General features: G+C 51.5%; 2 protein-coding genes across 2 annotated transcripts; both read left to right on the plus strand.

Annotated features, from left to right (window-relative positions):
* The first annotated feature begins 2,352 nt into the window (after positions 1–2,352).
* LOC147646119 (serine/threonine-protein kinase PAK 3-like) lies at positions 2,353–15,306 on the plus strand. Its single transcript, XM_086873920.1, has 10 exons — positions 2,353–2,822; positions 3,095–3,436; positions 3,883–3,972; positions 4,372–4,540; positions 6,021–6,084; positions 6,781–6,829; positions 7,208–7,320; positions 7,913–8,030; positions 8,454–8,553; positions 15,263–15,306. Exons 2-10 carry the CDS (start codon positions 3,146–3,148, stop codon positions 15,304–15,306), a joined length of 1,038 nt encoding a protein of 345 aa, XP_086730046.1. The 5' UTR covers positions 2,353–2,822; positions 3,095–3,145.
* A 2,724-nt stretch (positions 15,307–18,030) lies between these two features.
* Positions 18,031–21,109, plus strand: LOC147646120 (uncharacterized). The gene is made up of 2 exons (XM_086873922.1): positions 18,031–18,195; positions 19,079–21,109. The coding sequence occupies exon 2, from the start codon at positions 19,106–19,108 to the stop codon at positions 19,844–19,846; it is 741 nt and encodes a 246-aa protein (XP_086730048.1). The 5' UTR covers positions 18,031–18,195; positions 19,079–19,105; the 3' UTR covers positions 19,847–21,109.
* Positions 21,110–23,126: the final 2,017 nt, after the last annotated feature.

The raw sequence follows: 23,126 nt of genomic DNA on the forward strand, positions 1-23,126 counted from the left end.
TTTGAATAACTCATTCATAAAAATGACATCCCTAGACTCATGACCCATAACACACCTCAGAGTGATGGGAAATGGGAGGAGACAACTGATGGCAGATTTCCCGGCAGCTGGCATCAGAGAAATAGAAAGCTATGAAGAAAAATAATTTTCTTGTGAGAAACTCCATAGATAGCAGAAGAAGACTTCTGTTTCTCTACAAAGACTGATGAAAAGACTCTAGCAGGAATTGGGACTGTTGTAAACACCAAAGTTCCAAAGTTTTTTTGTCTCTATGTTGTCATGTAAACAAGGGAATGGTTGGGTAGTGGGGGAGAAAAGGGTTGTTCTGGAAGTTTCATTCTCGTTTCTTATTCTTGTAGTTTTTGTCAATAAACTTTCTTTATTCCATTTAAGTTTTAAGCCTATTTTTCTCTTGTTCTAATCCATATCTCACAGCAAGAAATAAATAAGTTTTCTAGTGATTTTTCAGTTGCTGCTTTAAACCACACCAGTCAAGCAGGACACCTTTGAAAATGCAGACTGGGAGATCTTCTCAGATGCTGTTCTAAATAGGCCACGGTTCTCTCCAGTTTTCTCAAAGAATTTGGTTCCTTTTCCTTGCCCACTGCAGGTCATCTGAGCCGTGTGTTCAGAGGTGCCGATCCTGAGGTGAGTCAGAAAGGAACATTTGATGTTCCTGGTGTTTCAGAATTGTGCAGGGAACTGTGAGCTTGGCCTGTGGCAGTAGAGTGCAGAGGGCCAGCTGGGTGGGCTGAAAGAAGATCCATTTCCATGTTTACAACAGCAATAGCAAAGGCATTGTTGGCTATTTCCTAATTTTCCATTGAAGAGCTTTAAAAGAACTCAAAGCTCAGCTTTGCAGAGAGAACGTTGCTTGCTGATAGTAGCCAGGGTGAACTCTCTAATTCAGAGCTATTTGCAGCCTGGCTGAATTAACCCATTTTGATTTAGTTGCAGAGACTTAGAATCCCATTGCTATCAAAGCTGATGATTTGTGCTTGGTAGAGCTGAAGAGAAATAAGGTTCTAAATGATAGGGAGCTGCCTGTCCCTAACTCCACCATCTGTCCACAGAGCCCAGAAGCAAGAGCAGACTCTGCTGTGGCTCCCTCTGCTCCTGGAGAAGAGGCCAAAGAGGAGCAAAATGAGCAAAAGGAGCACGAGCCTCCAGCTGTGGTCACAGCCCAGCCTGACCATGCCCAGACAGTAAGTGCCAGTGCTGGGTGCTGCTGTCTTTAGTGCAAGGCAGAGCTGCAAGTTTCTGAGCAGCCAGCACTTGCTGTTGCTGGCTGAGGATGCTGAGTGCTGGAGTCCTGCCAGCACCCAGCCATTCCCCCATCCCGTGGCAGCTGGAAATTGGGCTTTGAGCCGTCGTGCTGAGGCCCCAAAGCGCTGCTGCCTGCGGGTGAGCAGCTGGCTGCTTGGCTCAGGGAAGCTCTGTCTCTTGGCTTCTGCCAAGCCATGGCCAAGGGCTCACACGGCATTTCTGGGGCTCACAGGGCTTGCTTTGTTTGCTGTCCCTTTTTGGAAACCTCTGCATGACCTGGAGAAGTGTTCTGCAGTTTCCTTGAGTAATTCTTCACTTCTGCAGAGTCTTTTAGGCCACCTGTCTTTTGGCTTTTGATAAGCTGCAAGGAGATGATTGTGTTGTCCATGAAGCTGTGGCCGGCCATTCTTGTCCTGTGTGGCCAAAGAAACAAACTGTGTAGTTCTGAACCCTTCTTCTGAGGCAAAATCCACAAGTGGCAAGTTTCTGTTGATATGTTTTGTGGTGAAGTCTGCAGCTTTGGAAACTGCATTGGAGCCTAGTGTGGGGGCAAAGCTGCAAGTCCTTGAGCGCTGTCTTGTGTTGCTAAGAACCCCTTTAGAGATGGTTGTTTTTTCTCCTCAGAGCTGTTTTCCTCCTCCTGCCTCTTCTGTCCTGACACTCCCTGTTTAACCTATAAATTTTTGCCTGTCCTAGTGAGGTGGGACAAGTCCATGTTTTAGGTGGTTTTTGCTGACTTTGGTCATACATGCATTACATGACCCATGGCTTCCTTCATTGGCATCCCTAGGGGTGTGTCAATTAATTTGTTGCTGGGGCCTTTTGAGGATCTCTGTCAGTGCCACTCAGAATTCTCAGCTGACAAAAGAGGGAGAAGAAACACCTTGGTCCTCTTCCATATCCTGAGGTGGCCATAGAGGCTCTCTGACCTGCAGCAGAGGATCCAATTGCACACATCCTTGTCTCCTGACTGAGCAGGATTTCTAACAAGAGTGTGGATGTCAGAGGGGCAGGAGTGGCAGTGCAGGCCTGAAAAGAACATGAACTCCAGCAGTGTCTCTCCCAAGGGCTGAGCTCACCCAGGAAGCCCCTGCAGAGCCAGGATGGAGCTGTGGGACAGGGCTGGCTGTCAGTCACTAGGGAGAGACAAGCAGGACACAGCAGAAGGGGAGGGAGGCCCTTGAGAAATGCCCCACATTTCCTGTCAGCTGCCCAAGAGTCTGTTGGAGATTCAGTGCCAGATGGGCCCTGATTGCACTGCCAGGGTCCCTTTGGAATCTGTGCTTCCCCACGGGCAGAGAACAAGGCAGGAGAGCAGCAGCACAGAGCTTTGGAAACGTGGGAGCCCATCAGTCTTTGAGTCTTGGCCCACAAATGTTGGATGAGAAGCTGAAGCCCATCTTCTCTTGCTTTCTCTGCAGGTCCATCCAGAGAAAGAGCAGGAGCAGATTGTTTTATCAGGACGGCCGTGCCAGCCTGAGGGAGAGCTGTTCCCAGCCCAAGAGCAGGAAGAGCAGCTGGGGCAGCAGGTGGAAGAGCCACTGGAGAATGGCCAGGTAAGGCTGACTCAGCAGGGGACAGAGTGAAGGGCAGGAAGAGGGGCATAAAACGCAGCTCTTGGGACTGAGCAGGCCACGAGTGCCAGAGGCCCTGAAAGCAAAGAGCCTCTGCAGAGATCAGCAGCGGGACAGGAGGTTACAGTGGAAGCAGAGGTGGGTAGGGAAGCAGAAAGAAGTGACTGAATGAGTGTGATTTTGAGGCTGAAACGGAGGAAGAAGCTGAGCCTGATGGCAGCTCCCAGGCACTTGCTCTCCATTTGTGTGTACAGAACATCGAGGCAGAGCCCCAGGCAGAGCTGCCCGAAGCTCTGAGGGCCATCATGGCAGTGAAGAGGAGGCACGAGGAAGACAGAAGCATCGAAGAGGAGATGGATCTCCCCTGGCAGAGAGGAAATCAAGAAAACCAGGTGAGTGAAAGAGTGGCAGACACTCCACTCATGGAAATTCCTCTCTGTCATTCTTCTCAGGCCTCCGATGAGGAGCTTCTGGCAGAGCTGCAGGAAGCTGAGGCTAGGATCAGGGCAAGGGAGAACAGGCTGGAGGAAGAAAGGAGAATCATCCAAGAGAAATTAGATCTCCTCGCTCAGCAGCAAGAGGCTCTAGAAAATCGAGTGAGTGAAAGAGCAATAGGCACAGCAGTCACTGCAGTCTGGTGCTTTCTGCCCTTCTTGCCTTTCCTCTGCAGAGCAGCAGGGGGCTGGGCTGATGCCTCTCAGTGCCATCCTGCTGTAGTGTCTATCCCAGCTGCTTGGAAGGACATTTCCTGCTGTGCTCAATCTCAGCTGCTGCCCTGGACAGTGGCACCAGTCATTTGCCCCTTTTGCCAGCACTCATCTCAAGGGATTCCTGCTGGCCTGCTCCTGCTCTCCTTGTTTCTTCAGGGCTTTTTGCAAGTGAACACAGTCCCCCAGACAGATTTGGAATACAAGCTGCAAGCTGTCTGTATCCCTTGGTGAATCTGCTGCTGTCCTGCTCTTTCCCTTTGCTCACAGTCAATGAGCCTTGGCACACAGGGACAAGCTGTGGTCTCTGACTGCTTTGTTCTCTTTGACTTGAGGTGGACGTGTTGATATCTCACCTGGCAGCCTGCGAAGGCTTCCAGCAAATGCCTGCTGATGAAGAGCCCCAAGGTCGGCGGGAGGCACAGGTACTGTCCCAAGCACAAGTGCTGCAGGCTGAGCACCTTCTGAAGATGGTGCAGGAAAAGAGGACTGAGGGGGAGGAGCTCCAACATTAGAACAAGGAGCTGCAAATGTGTCTGCAGCCCTTGGAGGGGGAAAGGGATCCTTGGGAGGAAGTGCAATGGTCGTTGTTGCAGTCATCCTTCATAAAATCCAGGAAAATGGAATATGAAACTGGCCATCAACTTGATTAAAACCAACCTTGGGTTTTGACCATTTGGTTCCAGAAGTGGGCATCCAAAAAATCCAGTTGATGAGCTTTGCATGTGGCTAACAGCAACTTCCTAAGGGCTTGCATTTGAAAAGGGAACTCGGGGTAATCTCTGCCAGCCAGCTTCCTGACACAAACTCCTTTCTTCTCTCAGATCTACACAGGCTCTTCCATTCAATCTGCTGCAGCAGCAGCAGCAGCATCTAAAGGAGCCTTTGTTGCCCAAGCTGAGCAGTGGAGCCGGGGCAGTTTGTCCATTTCCAGCAGTGACACATCTGCTGCTCAGCTCCAGGAGAGCCTGGGAAACTTCGTGGAGCAACTGAGTACGTCTGGTGTATTTCTTGTCTGAGGGACAGTGTATTGTGTGCACGTGCCAGCAGAGCTGTAGCAAATGATCCTCCTCACTTTGGTGTCCCAGAGACATTTAGGACTCCCCACAGGAACTGCTGTGCTCTGAGGCAGCGAGAGAGCGCTCTGGCTGTTCCTGCTGCCTCTGAGGGCAGCTTGGACTGGCTCGGCTTTGCCTGGCATTCCCTTGCCACTAAAGGCAGCAGCAGGAATTGTTCTTGGATCAGCAGAAGGCTGTGGCACAGCAAATGATCTATGCAAGTTCTGTGTGCTAGTGGCCAAACTGAACAGAATATTTGATTCCTAGATTCTCCTTAGACTCCAGACTTCCCACCAGTCGTCAGAACCAAAAGACTTCAGAGATATTGATTGCATTTGGGGTTTTGTCTTTTTGTTGGGGTTTCGTTTTTAGTTTTCAGTTTTTATCCTTTTTTGGTTTCGGATTTGGGGTTTTTTGGTAGAGTTTTTTTTTTCTCCATCCTGAAAGGGCTGTTCTGCCCCATGGGTTTTAGTGGTGTCATTATTAGGACTGTTTTTATTGCCTCTACTACATCTACAAGGTTTTTATGAGAATGCTGTATTTTTGTCAGTGAGGACTCCTTTGCAAGAACATCAGGTGACAGCAGAAACAGAGAGCAAGAGATGTTTTCATTGGGCCCACAATGAAGAAACAGATACTTGTGCCACAATCTGTAATTAATATCCCAGATTTATTTTTATAAAGATGTGTCCAAGAGACATATCCACGTGGTGTGATCAGATAAAACAGCACTGCAGGCATTTCTCAGGAGCGAGCCTGCAGCCCCTGTGCTGTGTATTCCTCAGATCCATGGCACTTTTTCATACCTGATTCCCAGCCATTCCCATGACTCTTAGAATCCTACCTATTGGCCCAAGCCCTGCTCAGATCAGTCTCTGGGAAAACACATCAAGCCCTTTGTGATTCTGCAGCACAACCCATTTAATCTGCTTCTTGCCCATAACAGCTGCCAGTGCTGTGCTCTCAGAAAAGACCTGGTGGGGCTGAGAAAAGATCCCAGCTGATTTGGTGTCTACCTTCACCTGCTGGGACACAAAAGGGCCTTGATCTGCACCTGGCTGTGTCTGATCTCCAAGGCAATGCTGGTGTGTCCTGAACGGGGGCCACAGCTTGTCAGGGGCTCAGGCTGGCTGTGTCTTCTTGCCATTGCTTGTCAGTGCTCATGCTTGGCCTTTGCCAGCCTTGTGCTGTGCCCTGCTGTGCTCTCTGCGCTTCATTTCCTTCCAAGGACTGGACAAAATCAGTCTCTCTGCTGCCCATTTGTACTGCACAACTGCCTGTCTTGTTGCTGCTGTGCTTGCTGCCCAGCTGACCACAGAGGGTTCAGAGCCCCAGACAGCGGGGCTGCCTTTGGCATCTCCTGCAAGTTCGGATCTCTGCCTGAGAGTCAGCATCTTGCATTTTGTTTCCCTCAGGGAGAATGGTGAACAAGGAAAATCCCAGAACAAAATACATTGAACTGGAAAGTCTTGGCAGTGGGTGAGTCCAACCACAGTCACTTCTACACAGCCACGGGCCAGGTGTTTCACTGGGGGAATATCCATCAAGTGGGAAGTCAGACAAGTTGTCCACATGTTTAGACAGCGGGCTTAGTCTGCCCCATCTCTCAGTACTGGCCAGAATTTGTCAAGTGTGCTCAGAAGGCATTGTCAAAGACATCTCCATGCTGCCAAGGTCTTGCCTGCAGCAAGGAACAGAACCTGGTAAATCTGCTTGTCTCTCAAGTGTGGGACAGCTCAGGATTCATTTCCTTCACATTTTTGGATGTCTCCAAATCATCTGGCCACACTAATGAAAGGAGAAGAATCTTGCTTGCCTGAAAGCACAACCTACCCCCAATGAGAGCTGTCAGATAACAGTTCTCAGGAACATTTCTCTCCAAGAGTTTGCTAAAGGAAATACTCCATGCTCAGGATTAGAATTGCACAGTTTAGAAGCTGACACCCGAGATGAAGGAATAAGCTGCCTTTTGGAGCTGAGGCAGTAAAGCCCAAGGCTTCAGGAACAGGCCCAGTGCCCAGGCACTTGAGGGGAAAATGCATCATCTGCCTTCTGGCAGACCCCTCCTGCAACCTGCAGCTTTTAGGCATTTACAGCAGAGCTCTCCTGTCTGGACTGGCTTTCAGTGCAAGATCTAAATGGCTTCTCCTTTCTTTGCTGCTGTTTTGTTTCTAGGGGTTTTGGAGAGGTTTCCAGAGCACTTGACATTGCAACAGGAGGAGAGGTAAATGTCAACAGCCCCTGCAGCCTCTGCTGCTCTCCAGGCCTTTCCCCACTGCTGACAGCTGTGGCTGGAGCTTTGAGGAGAGCTGTGCTGAAAAGGCACAAGAAGCACAGACTGGAGCCAGCCTGCAAATTGCACTTGGAACAGGCTTTGTGGACAAGGCAAATCGCCAGTGGCCACATGTCCTGTAACTGGCCCCCAAGGGAGCAGAGAAATGGGCTGTTGCAATGTCACTCCCTAATTACTCCAGTGATGAGGTCTAATCACAAGGCACTTTGGCTCAGCTTGGCTGTGCCATTCCAAAATCACTTCCTCCATGTGTGTTGTAGTCTCATGCTACCAATTTTCTCAAATTACTCCTTTTCAATGTCATTTGAGGTGGCCATAAAGAAAATAAATGTGCAAGGAGTGAGTAGGAAGATATTAACCATGAATGAAATCAGGATCATGGAGAGTAATAGGAGTCCCAGGATCGTGAATTACTTAGCCAGGTGAGTGGTCAAGGTCCTATCCCTTGAATGTTTGTTTACATACTACAAGCATGAGAGCTTAAAAACCCACTTTGGTCACTGGCAGGAAATAGAGTTGTTAATGATTATTTCTCTACTTATCTCCAATGGATGGGAAGAGACTGCATTTTGTCTGCATGAATCCACCCTGGCAAATGCAGACTGAACATTGTTCAAAAACCTGCATCAGCCCTATCTTAAGAATTCAATACCTTCTAAGTTCATTGCCTCCACAGTTCTTTGGGCTTGAGTTTTTCAAGTTTCTTAAATGCTGATGAACCATCCAAGAGAGGATTGCCCTTGCATTGTTGCCCCTCTTTTCCATTGCTGTGCATGCCAGGAAGACTAGGTGCTTATTTCCAGAAATGTCATGCGTGACAGGTTTTTTATCTGGGCTCTTCCTAAGCTGCCTTTCTCCTTGAGACAGCACAGACTGCAAACACTGCACAGCCTAGAGGCAATGTCTATGCCTTTACTTCTGCCCTTGTCTCCAAGGGACCCAGAAACAAGACTCAAGCGAAAAACCAACCTAGCTGTGCATGTTCACCTGCATGGCCTTGTTTCCTTTTTTCAGCTACCTTGTGCATGAAGAACTCTGGCTGGTGATGGAGTACATGGACGGAGGCACTCTGAGAGATCTCATCGACGAGATTCAAATGTCTGAAGGAGAGATTGCAGCTGTCAGTCGGGAGGTCAGGGATCCCATCTGTGCTTCCAAGGCCTTGAGCTGCATTGTCTGGGAAACAGGGGCTCAGAACGGGAGGGATTTCATGGGCCAAGCTTGGTTTCTGTGCTGCTGCTCGGCTATGGGCAAGCAAGAGCATCTCAAGGGAACTGTCTGCCAGTGCCCCTACACTCACTGGACTCACTTCCTGTACTCTTATCCCCTGCTCTTGTATTCTATCTCTGTCTCGTGCATTGGCATTTGCAGTTCTCCACTGAGAAAGGTGCTGCTCTGCTCCTGTGGGAGCAGCAGGCTCTTGCTCTCAATGGCGCTGTGTTCTGCCATTCCTCCCCATTCCCCTGCAAAGGGAACCTTCCACAGCTGTTTCCTTTCTTGTGCGATGAACTCACAGCACTACTTTTTGCCCCCCTGGTTCTCTTTTCTCTCTCAGTGCCTGCAAGGACTGGATTTTCTTCACTCCAACCACGTGATCCATCGAGATGTCAAGAGCAACAACATCCTTCTCAGAACCGACGGCTCTGTCAAGCTGGGTCAGTGTATTCTTGCTCAGCTTCAGCCTTCCAGGAATGGGGGGTGTGGGGCTGCTTTCAGTGACTGCCAGCTCCCCAAAAATGCTGCTGCTGGCAGTGCAGGGGTCCCCCCTGCTGTGGGCTGAAGGCACAGTTGCAGGGTGCACACAGCTATGACAAGGAACCACAAGCAGCCAAGAGTGCTATTGCTCTGTGTGTGTCTGTGTGTGTTCCTTCCAGAGGGAGGGAGCTGCAATCTAAACCTTCAGGAAAACAAAAGGCACTGCTGGAGGAAGTGTAAGAGATGGGGGGGTGTTTGAAGTAGCCAATTGCCTTGGCTAAAGCCCCAAGGAAACAGAGCAGGGAGTATTGTACAGAAAATTCAACTGCACATTCTCAAACTTCTACCGGGGAATTCTCTGGCTTGGTTTCCTAATTGAGAGTATTAAAATTAAAAGAGTATTTTGCTTTCTCCTCAGCTGATTTTGGCCTTTCTGCTCAGCTCACCCCTGAGCAAAATCAGCGGTGCTCGGTGACCGGGACTCCTTGGTGGATGGCACCTGAAGTGGTGAAGCGTCAACCATATGGCCCCAAAGTGGACGTGTGGTCTTTTGGAATTGTGGCAATTGAAATGGCCGAACAAAAAACTCCTTATGACAGTTTCACTGCTCGATCGGTAAGGAGCAAATACTCTCTGATCCCGCTGTCTTTCTCACCTGTCCCGTGTTCTCTGCTCACTGCACAAAATCCCATGGCCATCTGCTGGAAGTACTTCCACCAAGGCCCCTTCTACAAATGGCCCTGCAGCACATCAGCATCTGCTGGAGCTTTGGTTGCAGCACTGGGGGAACTCAAGCCTTACCTCGCCCAAACCATCTCCATTCTCAGGCAGCATTTTGCTTTGCCTTACAAGTCGTTCCAGCTCTTTTGGCTGTGTAGATGGCCCCAAGAATAGGAAACAAGCATCTCAGAGCTGCTGTTATCTTTCCAGAAATGAAGCAAAGAAACTCAAAGCAAACCAAGTTTCTAAAACAGTGCTTTTGAGAGAAGAAGTGCAGCCCCATTCTTCTCACAGGGAAACTTGCCTGAAACCTGGAGATGAGGCTGTAAAGCCAGAGTCTCTTCTGCTTCTTGTGCAGTGCTGCTGAGACACTCAGTGACCACCTTCTTTCCTAACCCAAGCCACTTTCTCCATATCACCAAGCTGGAGCCTGGTGACGGGGAGAGCCTGCCAAAACCTCCTGTTTGTTTCCTGGCACTTTCTGGGATGGGCACAGCGTTAATGCATTGACTTGAGAATCCAACGAGCACAGGCTTACCACAGGGATGACACTTCTGATTTCACCATGAATATTTTCCTTTTGCCACATAAGGGAACCTGAAATTTTCAGAGTGCTGAGAGACAGAGCTGCAGGTGGCTCCTGTGTGCCCAAACAGGCATTTTCAACCCAATACATTTGTGGAGGCATCTTAATGTGTCTGTGTTGGAAATGAGATTCCAAAGGTTTGTTTCCTTCCCTGAGGAACACCTGCTGCATTTCCTTTCTTTTCTTCCAATTACCATCATTTTCAAGAACAGGACAAAAAGCCTGATGAGTTTTGTTTTATGGCAGCTGTGCTTAAGGGACCAACAAGCACTGCAGAGATTCTTTTCATGTAAGAATCCTTGGAAATAGTAGTTAGTTAGAACAGCAAAATCCCTCTTCCAAAAAGGCTGCCAAGCTGCTGGGAATCCTCTGAGAAGGAAACACGTATTTGCTGATGTAGTTGCCACTAACTAGAGCAGGCAATGAAATCAGCTGCCAAGACAAGATCTGCTGGATGCTGGCAAAGCTGTGGCTTTGGGGCTTGGGTTTTTTCATGATACAGGAAAGCCACCATCCAAATGCTACAGGAAAGTCATGTCTGCCTCTCTGCCAGGGCAAAAACTGCCACTGCAGAGTGGAGCTGGAACAATGGGCTCTGGGAGAGCAGTTCCAGATGGGAAAGAAGCAGGTGGAGCCTTGTGTTTCCTTTTTCTCCAGGCTAAATTCCACATAGCCACAGAAGGGAGCCCACAGCTGCGGCAGCCCGAGCAATTCTCGCCTTTGCTGCGTGACTTCCTGAGATGCTGCCTGCAGAAAGGCGAGGCGCAGCGCTGGTCTGCCAAGGAGCTGCTGCAGGTAAAATGCCAAAAGGGCTGCAGGTGAAACAGTGTCCCAGGGATGGGCTCCTCCTCCACTGAAATCCAAGGCATCAGATGAGCCCCCATCCTCCTCCCTTCCAACCTTGGTGCTGTTCAGCTGACAGTGGGGAGCAATCCTAGACTGGGCTGGGCTGGCAGGGAGTGCTGGGTTTTAGCGCTGGCTAAAATCACCAGGGCACTTACTCATTTCTTGCTGGGAGCTATGGATTAGGAGAAGGGAAAAACAGGCTTCAAACTTCAAAGGAATAACAAATTTTATTATCAGGCCCACAAGAGTAAGAAAGGTCTCATCTGTGCAGTGAAAGGGTTCAATCTCACCCAGGTGATGGCAGTCACGGTGTTGGATTTCAGGCTGTGCTGGGCCCCTCTCTCTGCCCGGGAGCCGCTGGGAGGGGAGGCTCGGCCTGGAGCCGTCGCTGCACGCCGGGGAGAGGGTTTAGTGTGGGCAAGATGTCAGCAGCCGTGGCCTGGCCCAGCCTGGGGCCGGGGTCCCGCAGCCTCCATCCCCCGCCCGGGAGCCGCTGGGCTCTGGCCCGGCCTCCCCCAGGAGCACAGGCCGTGGGCGAGCAGGGCCGGCCTCACCAGAACTCCGTTACCTTCGGGCTCCGGAAGCAAAGAGGGCCAGTGCCCGGGCTGCTGGTTTTCAAAATGTGCATCATCACAGAGGCGCATCTCATTTCTAAATGGTGCAAAATGTTGTCAGTTCTCAGAACTAGCCAGCCATTGGCCTGTCTCAGGCACAGAGGAAGCTCCCAGCAGCTTCTCTCAAAGAAATCACTTCCGTGCGGGGTTTCTTACTTCTTTCCCTAAATGTCAATTCATCTCAAACTAACACACAGGGACATGGAAAGGTCATCTAGTCTGTGTCCTGCAATGAGCAGGGACATCTTTCAAGAGATCAGGATACTCACACCTCAGATATTTCCAGGGATGGGCCACCTACCAGCACCTACCTGTGCCACTCTTGCCCCATGCTCCTGACCTACTCTGACTCAATCCCCTTTTCATTTAAAAAGTATTCCCCTGCCTTTAAAGCTCTTAGATTGGAAAAATCATGCTTTCTTGTTGTTTTCTTTTCCTTTCTGCAGCATCAATTTATAACATCGGCCATGCCTGGGTCCAGCCTGGCACCTCTCATCGTTGCAGTGAAGAAGTGGAAGGAGGAGGCAGGAATGCAACAATTAATTTAGAAACTGTCTTCTCCATGACCAACTTAGAGTAGGACTGTAGAGTAGGATTATAGAGTAGGATTGTAGAGTAGGATTATAGAGTAGGATTGTAGTGCAGGATGGTAGTGTAGGTTTGTAGTGTAGGATTGTAGAGTAGGATTTTAAATAAAATTTCTCAAATCTCAACTCCTTTGGAACATTTCTCTCCTTCTGACCCTGTGAGAAAGCTCAACATTTCCTTCTGAATTGTCAGTTTTTTCTTAGAGGTGGAAAGTGACATTGATGGCTTCTTTTTACGGTTTCAAAGTGGGGAAGGCTCCTCTTCATTCATCCTCTCCAGACCACACTGCCTTTGGAATATGGACAACTGGACAAGTTTTGCCCAGCTGTGGCATTTCTATTTGAGGCAGAAACAGCAATGGCATTTGCAGGAAAAACCAAAGGAGGAGCGGTGCAACACAAACATCCTGTGCAGATGCAGGCTGTGCAGATGTGACTCGAGAACATTTGGGTTCCTGCCACTTGGATTTGTATCCCTAAGAGAAATCTCTTTGACTGGAGGAGAGTCTGGCTGAAGAGAGAAAGCAGAAAGAGTAGTGAGGGTGCTGTGCAAGGTCTCCTGTGGTGCAAAGCTGTCAGCGACTGTGAGGTGAGAGCGGGCCCGGCCTTGGCCAGGCTGGAGCCCCAGCAGAGCCCTGGCAGAGCCCGGAGAAGCCTGAGCCTCGGCAGAGGCAGGCTGGAAGGAGGCCCTTGGAGCTGCAAGAGGCAGCAGCCTGGCCCTGGCTGCCTCTTGCTGGCCCCAGGCAAATCCTCCGCTCTCAGAGCCAAGCTGGCAGCTGGCTGCTCCTGAGGGGAAGCGGCGCCGTGCTGGGCACAGCACACACTGGTGCCATGGGCTGTCTGGAGTCTGCACAGGAGAAGAGAAAGGCAAAGAGCAGCCCAGGGCTGCTGCCCTGCCTGACCATTGCTGCTCTTGTGCCGCCTGCCCTGGAACTCCTGGCAATGGTCAGCAGTGTGTGCAGCACTCTGGGCACAGGGGGAGGGAGCCGGGCTGCTCCGCAGGCTCCAGCACAGGGCAGTGTCCTTCAGGCACGGCATTTCTGCCAGGGGAACCGAGGCCAGCGTGAGGCACTGACAGCAAGTCAGGGCACATCTGCACGAGCCACTGCCTCACACAGCTCTGGGACCAAGCGCCTGCAATCCTGGAGCTCTGCACTGAGCCACAGCAAAGGTGTGAAATGCAGAGGGTTTTGCAGAAATATTCAGGGGCACCAGGCCAGCCTGCTTGGTGCTCTCTGGGGCACAGCAAGCACTGTGCAATGCAGCTTGGAGCTGCTGGCAGAGAGGGACTATGGGCATGTGCCTGAGGCTTGTTCTTGAGTAGTGATTTGGGAGGGAGCAGAAGGGTCTCAGTAGGCAATTTGTGTTTTCTTCATGAATTGCTGAATGAAAGACACAATGTGGCTTTATGCAGCAAGAGAACTTGCAGAACTTACTAAGTTTGTGTTGAATTCCCAGAAAAGGAAGCAGAGGTGTTGAACTGTAACAAATAGGGCTCGTGAATTCCATTAGCTTTAACAAACAGTGCTGAACCCTGTATTCCCCCACTGCAGTGATTCATGTCTGCAAGTGGCTATCTTAGCCTTGAGAATAAAGAGAGTGGTCCTGGTAAGAAGGTAGCTGGAATGCATTCACAGGAAGAAAGTGGTTTTAGGAATCTCTTGACATCCAGAGGAGAAGATGAGGAACGGGTGTTTCCAAAAGATTGTGTCAGGGACCGCAGTCGTGTTTGAGGCCCTGCCACATTTGATCCATGTTTGAGCAGGTTGACAAGACAATGAAGAAAACTGTATCGTTTAAGGGGTGGGAACTTGACCCTTGCAAGAGAAGCAATGTATTGGTCAGTCGGTGGGCAGTTAACTTTTGAAAGAGGAACAATGCATAATGGAGGCCTTGTTGGCTTGGAGTCGCTATTCTGAGCCATTGTGGCCTCATCTCATGCTGGCCCTGTGGGAGCTGATGCTGGAACTGGGAAAATGCCACTCCTGAGCAGGAGATATAAGGCCTGTGTCTGGGGTGGAGAGGTGAGAAGGACGAGGTGCACACTGTTTTGATGCAGGGGATGTCCTGAAAGGGCACTGCCTACCTGCCCTCCCGCTGAGGACGATGCTTCAGCTCCTTCTCCCGCTCAGCGGGTTTTTGGGAATGCTGGGGTTGGTATGCAGTATTTGCTACTGCAACTAATAGAATAAATTTGCTTTGCAACCCCATCTGAGTCTTGGGTTCTTTTGTGCATGGGTCTCCTCCTGAACCTATGACAATGAGACCAGAGACCCTCAGGACAGCCCTACTCTCATGTTGATAAATTCTGAGATGAGATTTAAATATGTCAAATAATTTAGGGGAATGTTTAGCCTGTGAGCTTCAGCAAAGTATTGAGTATGTCTTAGTTCCATGGATACAAACGAGTAGGTGAGATTGCTGGGTGTGCACAAGTTAGGGAAGGGATTTCCCACACAGCCAGTGCAGAAATACAGTATTGCCTTCTTTCTAACTGTTTCTGAGCTGGATGTGGGGATCACACCCTGCTTGGTAACTTTCATTTTGGCCATTTCTGTTGAGCAGGTAAGAAAGGTTGAAATGAAACCTTTTCCAGCTGTTTCCCTCTGGTTTACCTTTTTGGGGGCCAAAGCTCTGTGCCGTAGGTGGCCTGAGTGTGTGAGGAGCAGTGCAGCCCCCACAAAGCTCTTGTTTTTCCCAAAAGTCATCATGACTTGTTCCCAGGTGTGCCCAGCAGGAGGAAGAGCCCGCAGTGCGTGGGCGCCGTGCCCTGCCCAGCCGGGGCTCTCTGGCACAGAGCAGCAGCAGCAGCAGCAGCAGCAGCAGCAGCACCAGCAGCAGCACCAGCACCAGCAGCGCTTTTCAACCCTGCCCTGCCTTGGCTTCACCTGGGGGACAGAAGCCTCTGGAAATCAGCACCGCCAGTCACGTTCCCAGCTTGGAGCAGCTGCTGCTGGTGGGCAGATCTGTGGACATGATTTTCTGAACCTGAGACAGTTTCAAGCTCTCAGGGGCTGATCTGTTCCCAAGGGAAAGTCTTTTGAGAACTTTCTTCTCTCTCAAGGACTGTAGTGAAAACAAGGTTTTAGTTTCTCAAAAAAATCATACAGATGTTCTGAGAGTGTTTCTCTCTTGTCCCACCAATGGGATGAGGGAGCTGTTGTTTCTTCTACCAGTCAGCCTAACCTGTATTGGAACACCTTATAAAAAGGGTTGAAAAACCCCAAAATAAGGGCTTTAAGGGCTTTTGCCTCATGAAATAAACCTCTGGCTGTTTCGTGATTCAAACCCTCGTGCTCCACTTTGTGTCCTCTAGCGACACAGATCCGGCCAGTTCCACCGCTTCCAAAGGGGAATTAAGGCAGAGGTAGAGACGTGCACACAGAGCAGCCCTGGGCTTGTCCAATAAATGGACAAATGTATGGGGAATGGGTTTGGAATTATTACAGCTCTTTTGTCAATAGTGCCTTTTCTCCTGCCCTTTTCTCCATTCACATTTCCTGTGCTTTCTCTCTCACATTTTCACCCCTTCCCAACCAAGACTGTGACACTTCTCCTGATCATTTTTACTCATGATTCCCAGCCTTTTCACCTCATGTTCCTCACACTTTTCCTCTCACATTTCCCACCTTTTTCTCCCCTCTTGGTTCTCTCCTTATCCCAGTTTTCCTTCTCAAAATTTCTCCTTATGTTTCTCACTTTTCTCCTCATCGTTCTCACACCTTTTTCTTCACATTTATCATTCTTTTCTCTTCATGTTCCTTACACTTTTCCTCTCATATTTTGTGCCCTTTTTTCACTCATATCTTCTGCCTTTTTCCACCCTCAGGTTTCTCTTTTTTTTTTTTTTTTTTCCTCAGGTTTCCACAATGTTTCCCTCACATTTCCTGACTGTTCTACTGTTTTTAATAGTTAAGTTTCTCATGCTCTTCCCCTCACATTCTCTCCCTTCTCTCCCCTCATGTTTCTCACCCTTTTGCACTCATGTTTCTTAGAATTTTCCCATCATCTTTCCTGCCCTTTTCTCCTGTCACCTTCTTCTCCTATTTTCACTCACATTTCTCACTGCAGCACCATGGACCAGCCCCTGGGAACCCCAAGGAATTCATATCAGGAGCCAGAGAACCCATTCATCATTTCAATGCCATAATTAGATTACAAACTGTCAGTGAAATACCTGAGAGGAATGACAGATTTGTCTTTATAAACAAGCTGTGGGTCTGCTGATACATGAAACCAGCACTGAGAGATAAAAGAAACAATGAGAAAGTTTCCACTGATGGATGAATGGAAAATATCTATTTGTCTTTACAGACTGTAGGATTGCTGATAAATGAGATTAAATATTGAAAAATGAAAGAAATAATGCAAGAAAACCATAAATTCCATAAGAGTTAAAAATTAACAGGGAGGGTTACACATTAGAGGGGAATCTTAGGTATCAGGCATTCCGGGAAGTCTGTACCTCTCCAATACCTCAGGCAGTGGGGAAAGAGAGGGACACGGAGCCGGGAAATTGGGATGAAAACAAGGTTGTGTCTTCCAAAAATTTGAGAGACCCCAGGGGAATGCCCCATGGCCTCTCCCTTTATTCAAATAAAGTCAAAGGACTCCCCTGTATCCTTTTTAGACATAAACCTCTGGGGTTTGTGGATTAATTTTCCTGACATACTCAATCAGACAGCTCCCAACCTTCTTCCTGACCAATCCACTCAGATGAGGAACACAACATTTCACCATGGGATGGATCAGATTACCTTTTAGCAGAAAATCGAGGCAGAGTTTGTGGAAAGGTAAATGACTCAAACTGCTCTTGGCAAATAGATCACAAAGGAAAAGTGGAGGAACAGATAAAAAAGGAAATAAAAAACCAGCTCTTGTACTGGTCCAAATGTGGAAAGGATGGGAATGGGACACAGTTTGTGGTTCTCTCACAGACCATGGGTTAAACAAATGCTGTTTCTCCTCTCATGTGCTACAGCAACTCTCATCTTTTTACCATGCACCACACCTTGCTGAGTGCAGCTCATTCAGCAGCTGAGCAAGGGGATGCAGGTGGCAGCCAGGCCTCCTGAGCCACAAACGGCTACAAAAGGACAGAGAATGAGGGCACTGAGAGCAATCCCAAAAACAAAGAACACCCAGGGAGAAAAAACAGAGGCAATGAGTGAATCTGCTTGGAGATGGGGACAGGGACTTGTACATAAGGAAGCAATGGGAGAAACCATCAGTTTCAGAAAATGTTACTAATTGATAAGGACTGCTGCTCAGACCAAGTCCCGCTACATTCCTGAACTTCCAGAAGAACAAACACTTCACAGAGCCACGAATATCGGATGTTATACAAAAAGGACATGCAGCAGGCGGATCGGGAAGGCTGAACCTTCCAAGCACCTCGGCCAGTGTTGGGCAAAGGGACAGGGACGTGCGGCCGGGAAAATCAGGACAAAAACGAGGCCGCGTCCTCCAAGACCTGGAGAGAGCGCACGGCAAATGCCCCATGGCCTCTCCCTTTGGGCAGCAATAAAGTCACTTGCACACCACTCCTCTGGCTCCTTGGGCCACACAAACCTCTGGCGCCGGGAATTTTCCCGCCCGGCCCCGGGCCCAGCGCAGCCACCTCCGGCCTCCCGACACGAAGCGGGACGAGCCAGCGCTGCTCCGCCACCGCCTCCTGCCGAGGCCCCAGCGGCAAGGAGACCGCGGGCAGCCGCTCCCGCAGCGCCCTCAGCCCAGGGCCAACACGGGCCGGCCACGGCACAAGCCACCCGCCACAGCCCCCTGCCGCCCCCTCCCGGGCCCGCAGCGAGCCCCGAGCCCCCGCAGAACCGAGCGCGGCTCCCACCTGCGATGGCCGGGGCCGCCTCCGAGCTCCGCCGCCGCCTCACCGGGCTCCGGCCGCTGCTGCCGCCGCTGCCGGGCCCGCACAGACGCTCCGGCAATGGCGGCTCTCCTGCCCCACGGCCGCCCTGGGGGCGCCAGCGGGGTTGGGCTTGTCCCCGCTCTGCCCAATCAGCGCGCGCCAGAGCCACGAGTGACGGCAGAAGCAGCCAATCGCAGCCAGCGGCGGGCTCTGCACACGGCACGGCCTCGCGTGCCTTGGGCTGCGCTCCGCCATTTTTCGGCCCCCTGGGCTGAGGAGCGGCCCCGGCGCTGGGCCCGGCCCGGGCAGGAGGCCAAGGAAGCGCCGCTGCGCTGAAGCGCCGGGAGCTCGGGGTGCCCGGGAGCTGAGGGCGCTGCGAGCTGGGGGTGAGTCCGGGATGGAGCAGGGGATGCCAGAAAGAGGCCAAAACTCCGTGACTTTCCTTCCTGTCCCGGGCGGGGAGCAGAACACTCAAGGAAAGGCTCGGGGGTCGGGATGGGGGTAGGGACAGTTCAATCCTTCGTCACGGGCACAGCACACCTGACTTGGGGAAATTAATTGAATTTATTATCCAACATGTCAGAACAAGAAAACGAGAAGCAAAGTAATTCCTACGGAAATCCATCTTCCCCCCAGCTGTCCCTCCTTCCCGGGCTTAACTTTGTGCCCCTCTCCGTCCCCCTCCCCGCCCAGAGGCACAGGGATGGGGGTCACAGTCAGGTCATGTCACTGCCTCCCCCTGAGGGCCAGGAATCCTTGTCCTGCTGCAGCCTGGGGTCCCTCGCAGGGGCCAGAGTCCCTCAGGACCAGGCTGCTCCAGCGGGGATGGCCAGGGGGATCCCCGAGTCCGGCCAGGAGCCACTTGCATGGCTGTGCAGGGGCTTCTGCCGGGCTCGGGGCCTCTCTCAGGCACCCCCTGCTCCGGCCCGGCCTCATTGCCCCCCTCACCCCCCATGCAGCGAGTGCCCGGGCAGGGAGATGCACGATTTTCCCGGGGCTGAATCTTGGTGTTTCTGAGCTTTATTGGGCTGAATGTTGGTGCTTTGTTTTTTTGTGGGGGCTGAATCTTTGTATTTTGGGAGGATACCAGCTTTTTGGTGTTTTGGAAGTTTTTGATCTCTTTTGATGTTTGGAGGATGTTGGTGCTGAATCTTGGTGTCCTGGAGGTTCTTTCAGACACAAGATGCCCAGTGACTTCCTGAGAGCACCTTGGGCAAGGAGGTACCCCCAGCCCAAAGTGCTCTCCTCTTGTTTTTTCCCCCAAACCAGGATTTTTCATTCCTAAGCCGTGGCTGGATGGAGGAGGTGGAAAAGCCCTGGAGAAGCCGCATGAGAAGGGTCTGCAAACGCAGCCCAGGGAGCTGCGAGGAGGAAAGATCCCGCCTATGCCAGGAACATGGCCAGAGATCCAGCCAGAGCTCAGAGCTGGGGGAGAAGCCTCATGGTGGGGAGAAGCCCTGCAACTGCTTGGAATGTGGGAAGGGTTTCAGGTACAGGTGCGAGCTGATCCAGGACCAGGTGATTCACACTGGGGAAAAGCCCTACAAGTGTGGGGAATGTGGGATGAGCTTCAGCTACATCTCCTACCTGAGGGAACACCAGAGGATCCACACTGGGGAAAAGCCCTACGAGTGTGGAAAATGTGGGAAGTGCTTCAGCAAGAGGTCCAACCTGAGGGCACACCAGGTGATCCACACTGGGGAACGGCCCTACACCTGCTTGGAATGTGGGAAAAGCTTTGGGTGGAGCTCTGACCTGAGAAAACACCAGCTCATCCACACTGGGGAGAGGCCCTATGAGTGTCCCGAGTGTGGGAAGAGGTTTCAGCGCAGCTCCACTGTCATCAGACATGAGCGGATTCACACAGACGAGAGGCCCTTCCGCTGCCCCGACTGCGGGAAGAGCTTCAACCGCAACTCCACCCTCACTCTCCACCGGCGCATCCACAGTGGGGAGAGGCCCTACGAGTGTCCCCAGTGTGGGAAGAGCTTCTCACAGAGCTCTCACTTGACCCAACACCAACGGAGGCACCAGTAAGGGAAGCCCTGCGAGTGCCCCGAGTGCGGGAAGAGCTTCGTGCGCTGCTCCAGCTCCATCCCCCATGGGAGGATGGGCGTTGGATGATCCCCAGTGACCCCCGTTGGGCAGAGCCCTGGTGATCCGTGGTCCTGGTGATCCGTGTTGGGAAGACACGTGGCTGGGAGGTTCCACATCTTCCTGGCTCCCTGTGGGCACCTGGATGAAAGCAGGGGAATGAAAATCCATCAGGACACAGACCAACAATGGGAATTCCTTGAGGAGACTGGATTTATTGACTTTCAATCCTAGAGAACCTTTTGTCGCTGCCTCAGGAGCTCTGTTGGCAGAGAAAAGGGGGTGACACCGGGCATGGGGGCCCTGAGGGAACACACATGCTTTGGGGGAGGGACCCCGTCTCACATTCTTGCTCAGGTAGATGCTGAGCCCCAGAACCAGGAAGACGAAACCCAACATGGAGACTCCAATCTCCGTCAGCATCTTACTGCAGGTGGCATTTCATGGCATCCCTGGGGCAACTGCAGAGGGCAGGACCCCCAAAACCTCCCACAGACCCCACAGGTACCTCAAAGGACCCTCTCAGTCTCCCCCAGCCTGCCCAGGACCCTCTGGAACCTCCTTTGGACTAAATAATTTTAAAAAATTAGGTATTTTAGAAAATTTGGAGATCTCAGCTAGAGATAGGCCTTGCTGGAGCTAGTTAGAGTTAATGATGAAGTGAGAAGCAGGATTTGAGATAATGAATCTCAGACTTAGGTAAAAAATTACTTGTCACTGTATGTTTGTTTAGAGGTGCTTATAATGAGAAAAGAGAAACTGATAAACGGGTTCAGGAAGATCACAGACCTTACATCTGGAAACCCATTTCAAAGTCACAAGGGAGGAAACTGGAGTTGTACCAAATGTCATTTGTAATGTCAACCATTGTAAAGGTAGAAAGGTGAGAGTGAGGAAGAGCGGTTTTCCTTCATCTCCTGATGACCCCTCCTCACCAAAACGACCCCCTCCTCAAATTGGGGAGCCAACCACGCAGTTGTAATGACATTTTAAACTGATTACAGTGCATTTTAATCCAAAGTGGGGAATGGGAAGTGTTAGCATTATGCATATGTATTAGTATTAATATGTATTAGTATTTTGGATATTCAAGACTTTTGTAAATAAATAGACACTGGAATCTTTTGTCAGCTTGCAGTGCGTATTAAGGGGTGACTCCCGCCCTCGCCCAGTGCTGTGATTAAACATCCACTTTGTAACTTTAAACTGTTGGAGAGGTTTTTTGTCCATTAACAGATTGATGTTGATACTGGATCAATATTGCTATTTTGGTAAATCACTGCCAGTCTCTTCCCAGCCTCCCCAGGACCCAGCAGAGCCCCTCCTGTTCCTCTCAGGATCCCACAGCCCCCTCCCAATTTCCCCCCACTGCCCCTGGACCCCCAGACCCTCTCCCAGTCCCTTCCCAGCCCCACCAGGACTCATCAAGACTCCTCCCAGTCTCTTCCAGCACAACCAACCTCATCCCAATCCCTGCTTTCCAATCCCCAATCTCCTTCCAGCTCCTCCAGGCTCACTCAAATCCCTCCCAGTGACACCCAGCCCCCCCAAACTCCCTCCCAGTGTCCACCAGCACCCCCAGAACCCCATCCCACCCTCCCCAACATCCTTTAATCCCCTTCCCAGCCATCCTAAGCACCTCAATCCCTTCTCCAGTTTAAACCAGTCTGTCTCAAACTCCCTCCCAGTTCCTCCCAGCACAGCCCAGTCCCCCTCTGGGCCCCCCCAGTGCCTCCCCCCCTGCCCCCGGCGCTGTGGGGGCCGGGCCGTGCCCCAGTGCCGGCTCAGGGGGTGCTCCAGGCTGCCGTGCTCCACCTGGCAGCTGGAGCTGAGCCCGCATTGCCGGGGGAGTTTCCAGCAGCACCAGGAGCTGCTGGCTCCAGTCCCCGCTGGGGAGCACGGCAGTGGCCAGCACGTGGCCCGAGAGCTGCTGCTGGCCCTGGGAGCAGCTCAGCTGGATGTGGGCAGGGGAGAAATCCATCAGGGAGCAGAGCAGGCGGCCGGGGCCGGGCTGGGAGCTGGAGGGCACCAGCGAGATGGACACGCTGGGATGGGCACTGGGAGAGAGTGGAGAGGAGTGGTGTGGAAATGGGAGGGACTGGGAATGGACAGGGAGGGACTGGGATGGCACTGAAAGAGATGAGAGTGGATACTGGGACACTGGAAGAGGGCGTGGAGGTCTGGGAGTGAAGTGAGAATGAATTAGGAATAGACTGGGAATGGCTAAAAAGGAGTGGGCGGGACTGTGGTGGCACTGGGCGGGACTGTGGTGGCACTGGGCGGGACTGTGGTGGCACTGGGCGGGACTGTGGTGGCACTGGGAGGGACTGTGGTGGCACTGGGAGGGACTGGGAATGAAGCGCGCGGCACTGGGCGGCCGAGTCCAGCGCGGGGCTCTCGGCTCTGTGGATCTGCCCGGCAACTGATGAGTCATCAGAGAGACGCGCGCTGATTGGCTGAGGGGCGGCAGATCCACGGAGGGGCGAGATGGACAGGCGGGGTCACTGGGATTGAATGGGATGGACTGGGAGAGGCTGGGATGGACTGGGAGAGCCACGGGAGCCATTGGGAGGGACAAGGGACCCCGGGGATGGGCACAAGGAAGCCTGAGGGCTCTGGGGTGATTCCCAGGGAGGTCTGGAGGGACACGGCCGGGCCCCTCTCTGTGCCCCGCGAGCAGCGGCCCGGACAGAAAAGTTCAGGAGCGGGAGGAGGTGTTTCTCAAGATTGATTTTAATCCTCATTCGCCTGGTCTGATTTGCTCAGTCCTAAATTCAGTTCATTTCCCCATGTCGGGCTGTTGTGCCCCTGATGGTGATCCCTGAGTGACCTCTCCCTGCCCTTGTCCCGACCCACGAGGATTTGGATTTGTTTCAGTTCAGTGGAATTCGTGGTGATTTGGGGGGAGCTGGAGCAAAGCAGCTGGAAAGCACAGTGGGCGTGTGTCCTGGGTTGATTATGATGTTAAATTGTATCCCCATTCTTCCACCTAACCCAGACACAGGTTCTGTATTCTTAAAATTCCATCTGAGAGTAAAAGTGAGTGGAAAAGAAGCACCAAGTCTGTTATCAGACTGCACTTGCTCCCCCCGCATCGGGAGTTTTGACTACAGCACAGACAGACAACAAGACACAGATCGCCTTGGCTTTCCAGCTAGCCGGAGCAGAGAGGTCTTCCTGGACTGTTTTCTTTCCCTTTTCCTGAAACGAATCGAAGCTGCTC

This window comes from Cyanistes caeruleus, unplaced genomic scaffold (genome assembly GCF_971803275.1).
Source record: "Cyanistes caeruleus unplaced genomic scaffold, bCyaCae1.hap1.1 HAP1_SCAFFOLD_123, whole genome shotgun sequence".
Classification (NCBI taxonomy): Eukaryota; Metazoa; Chordata; class Aves; order Passeriformes; family Paridae; genus Cyanistes; species Cyanistes caeruleus.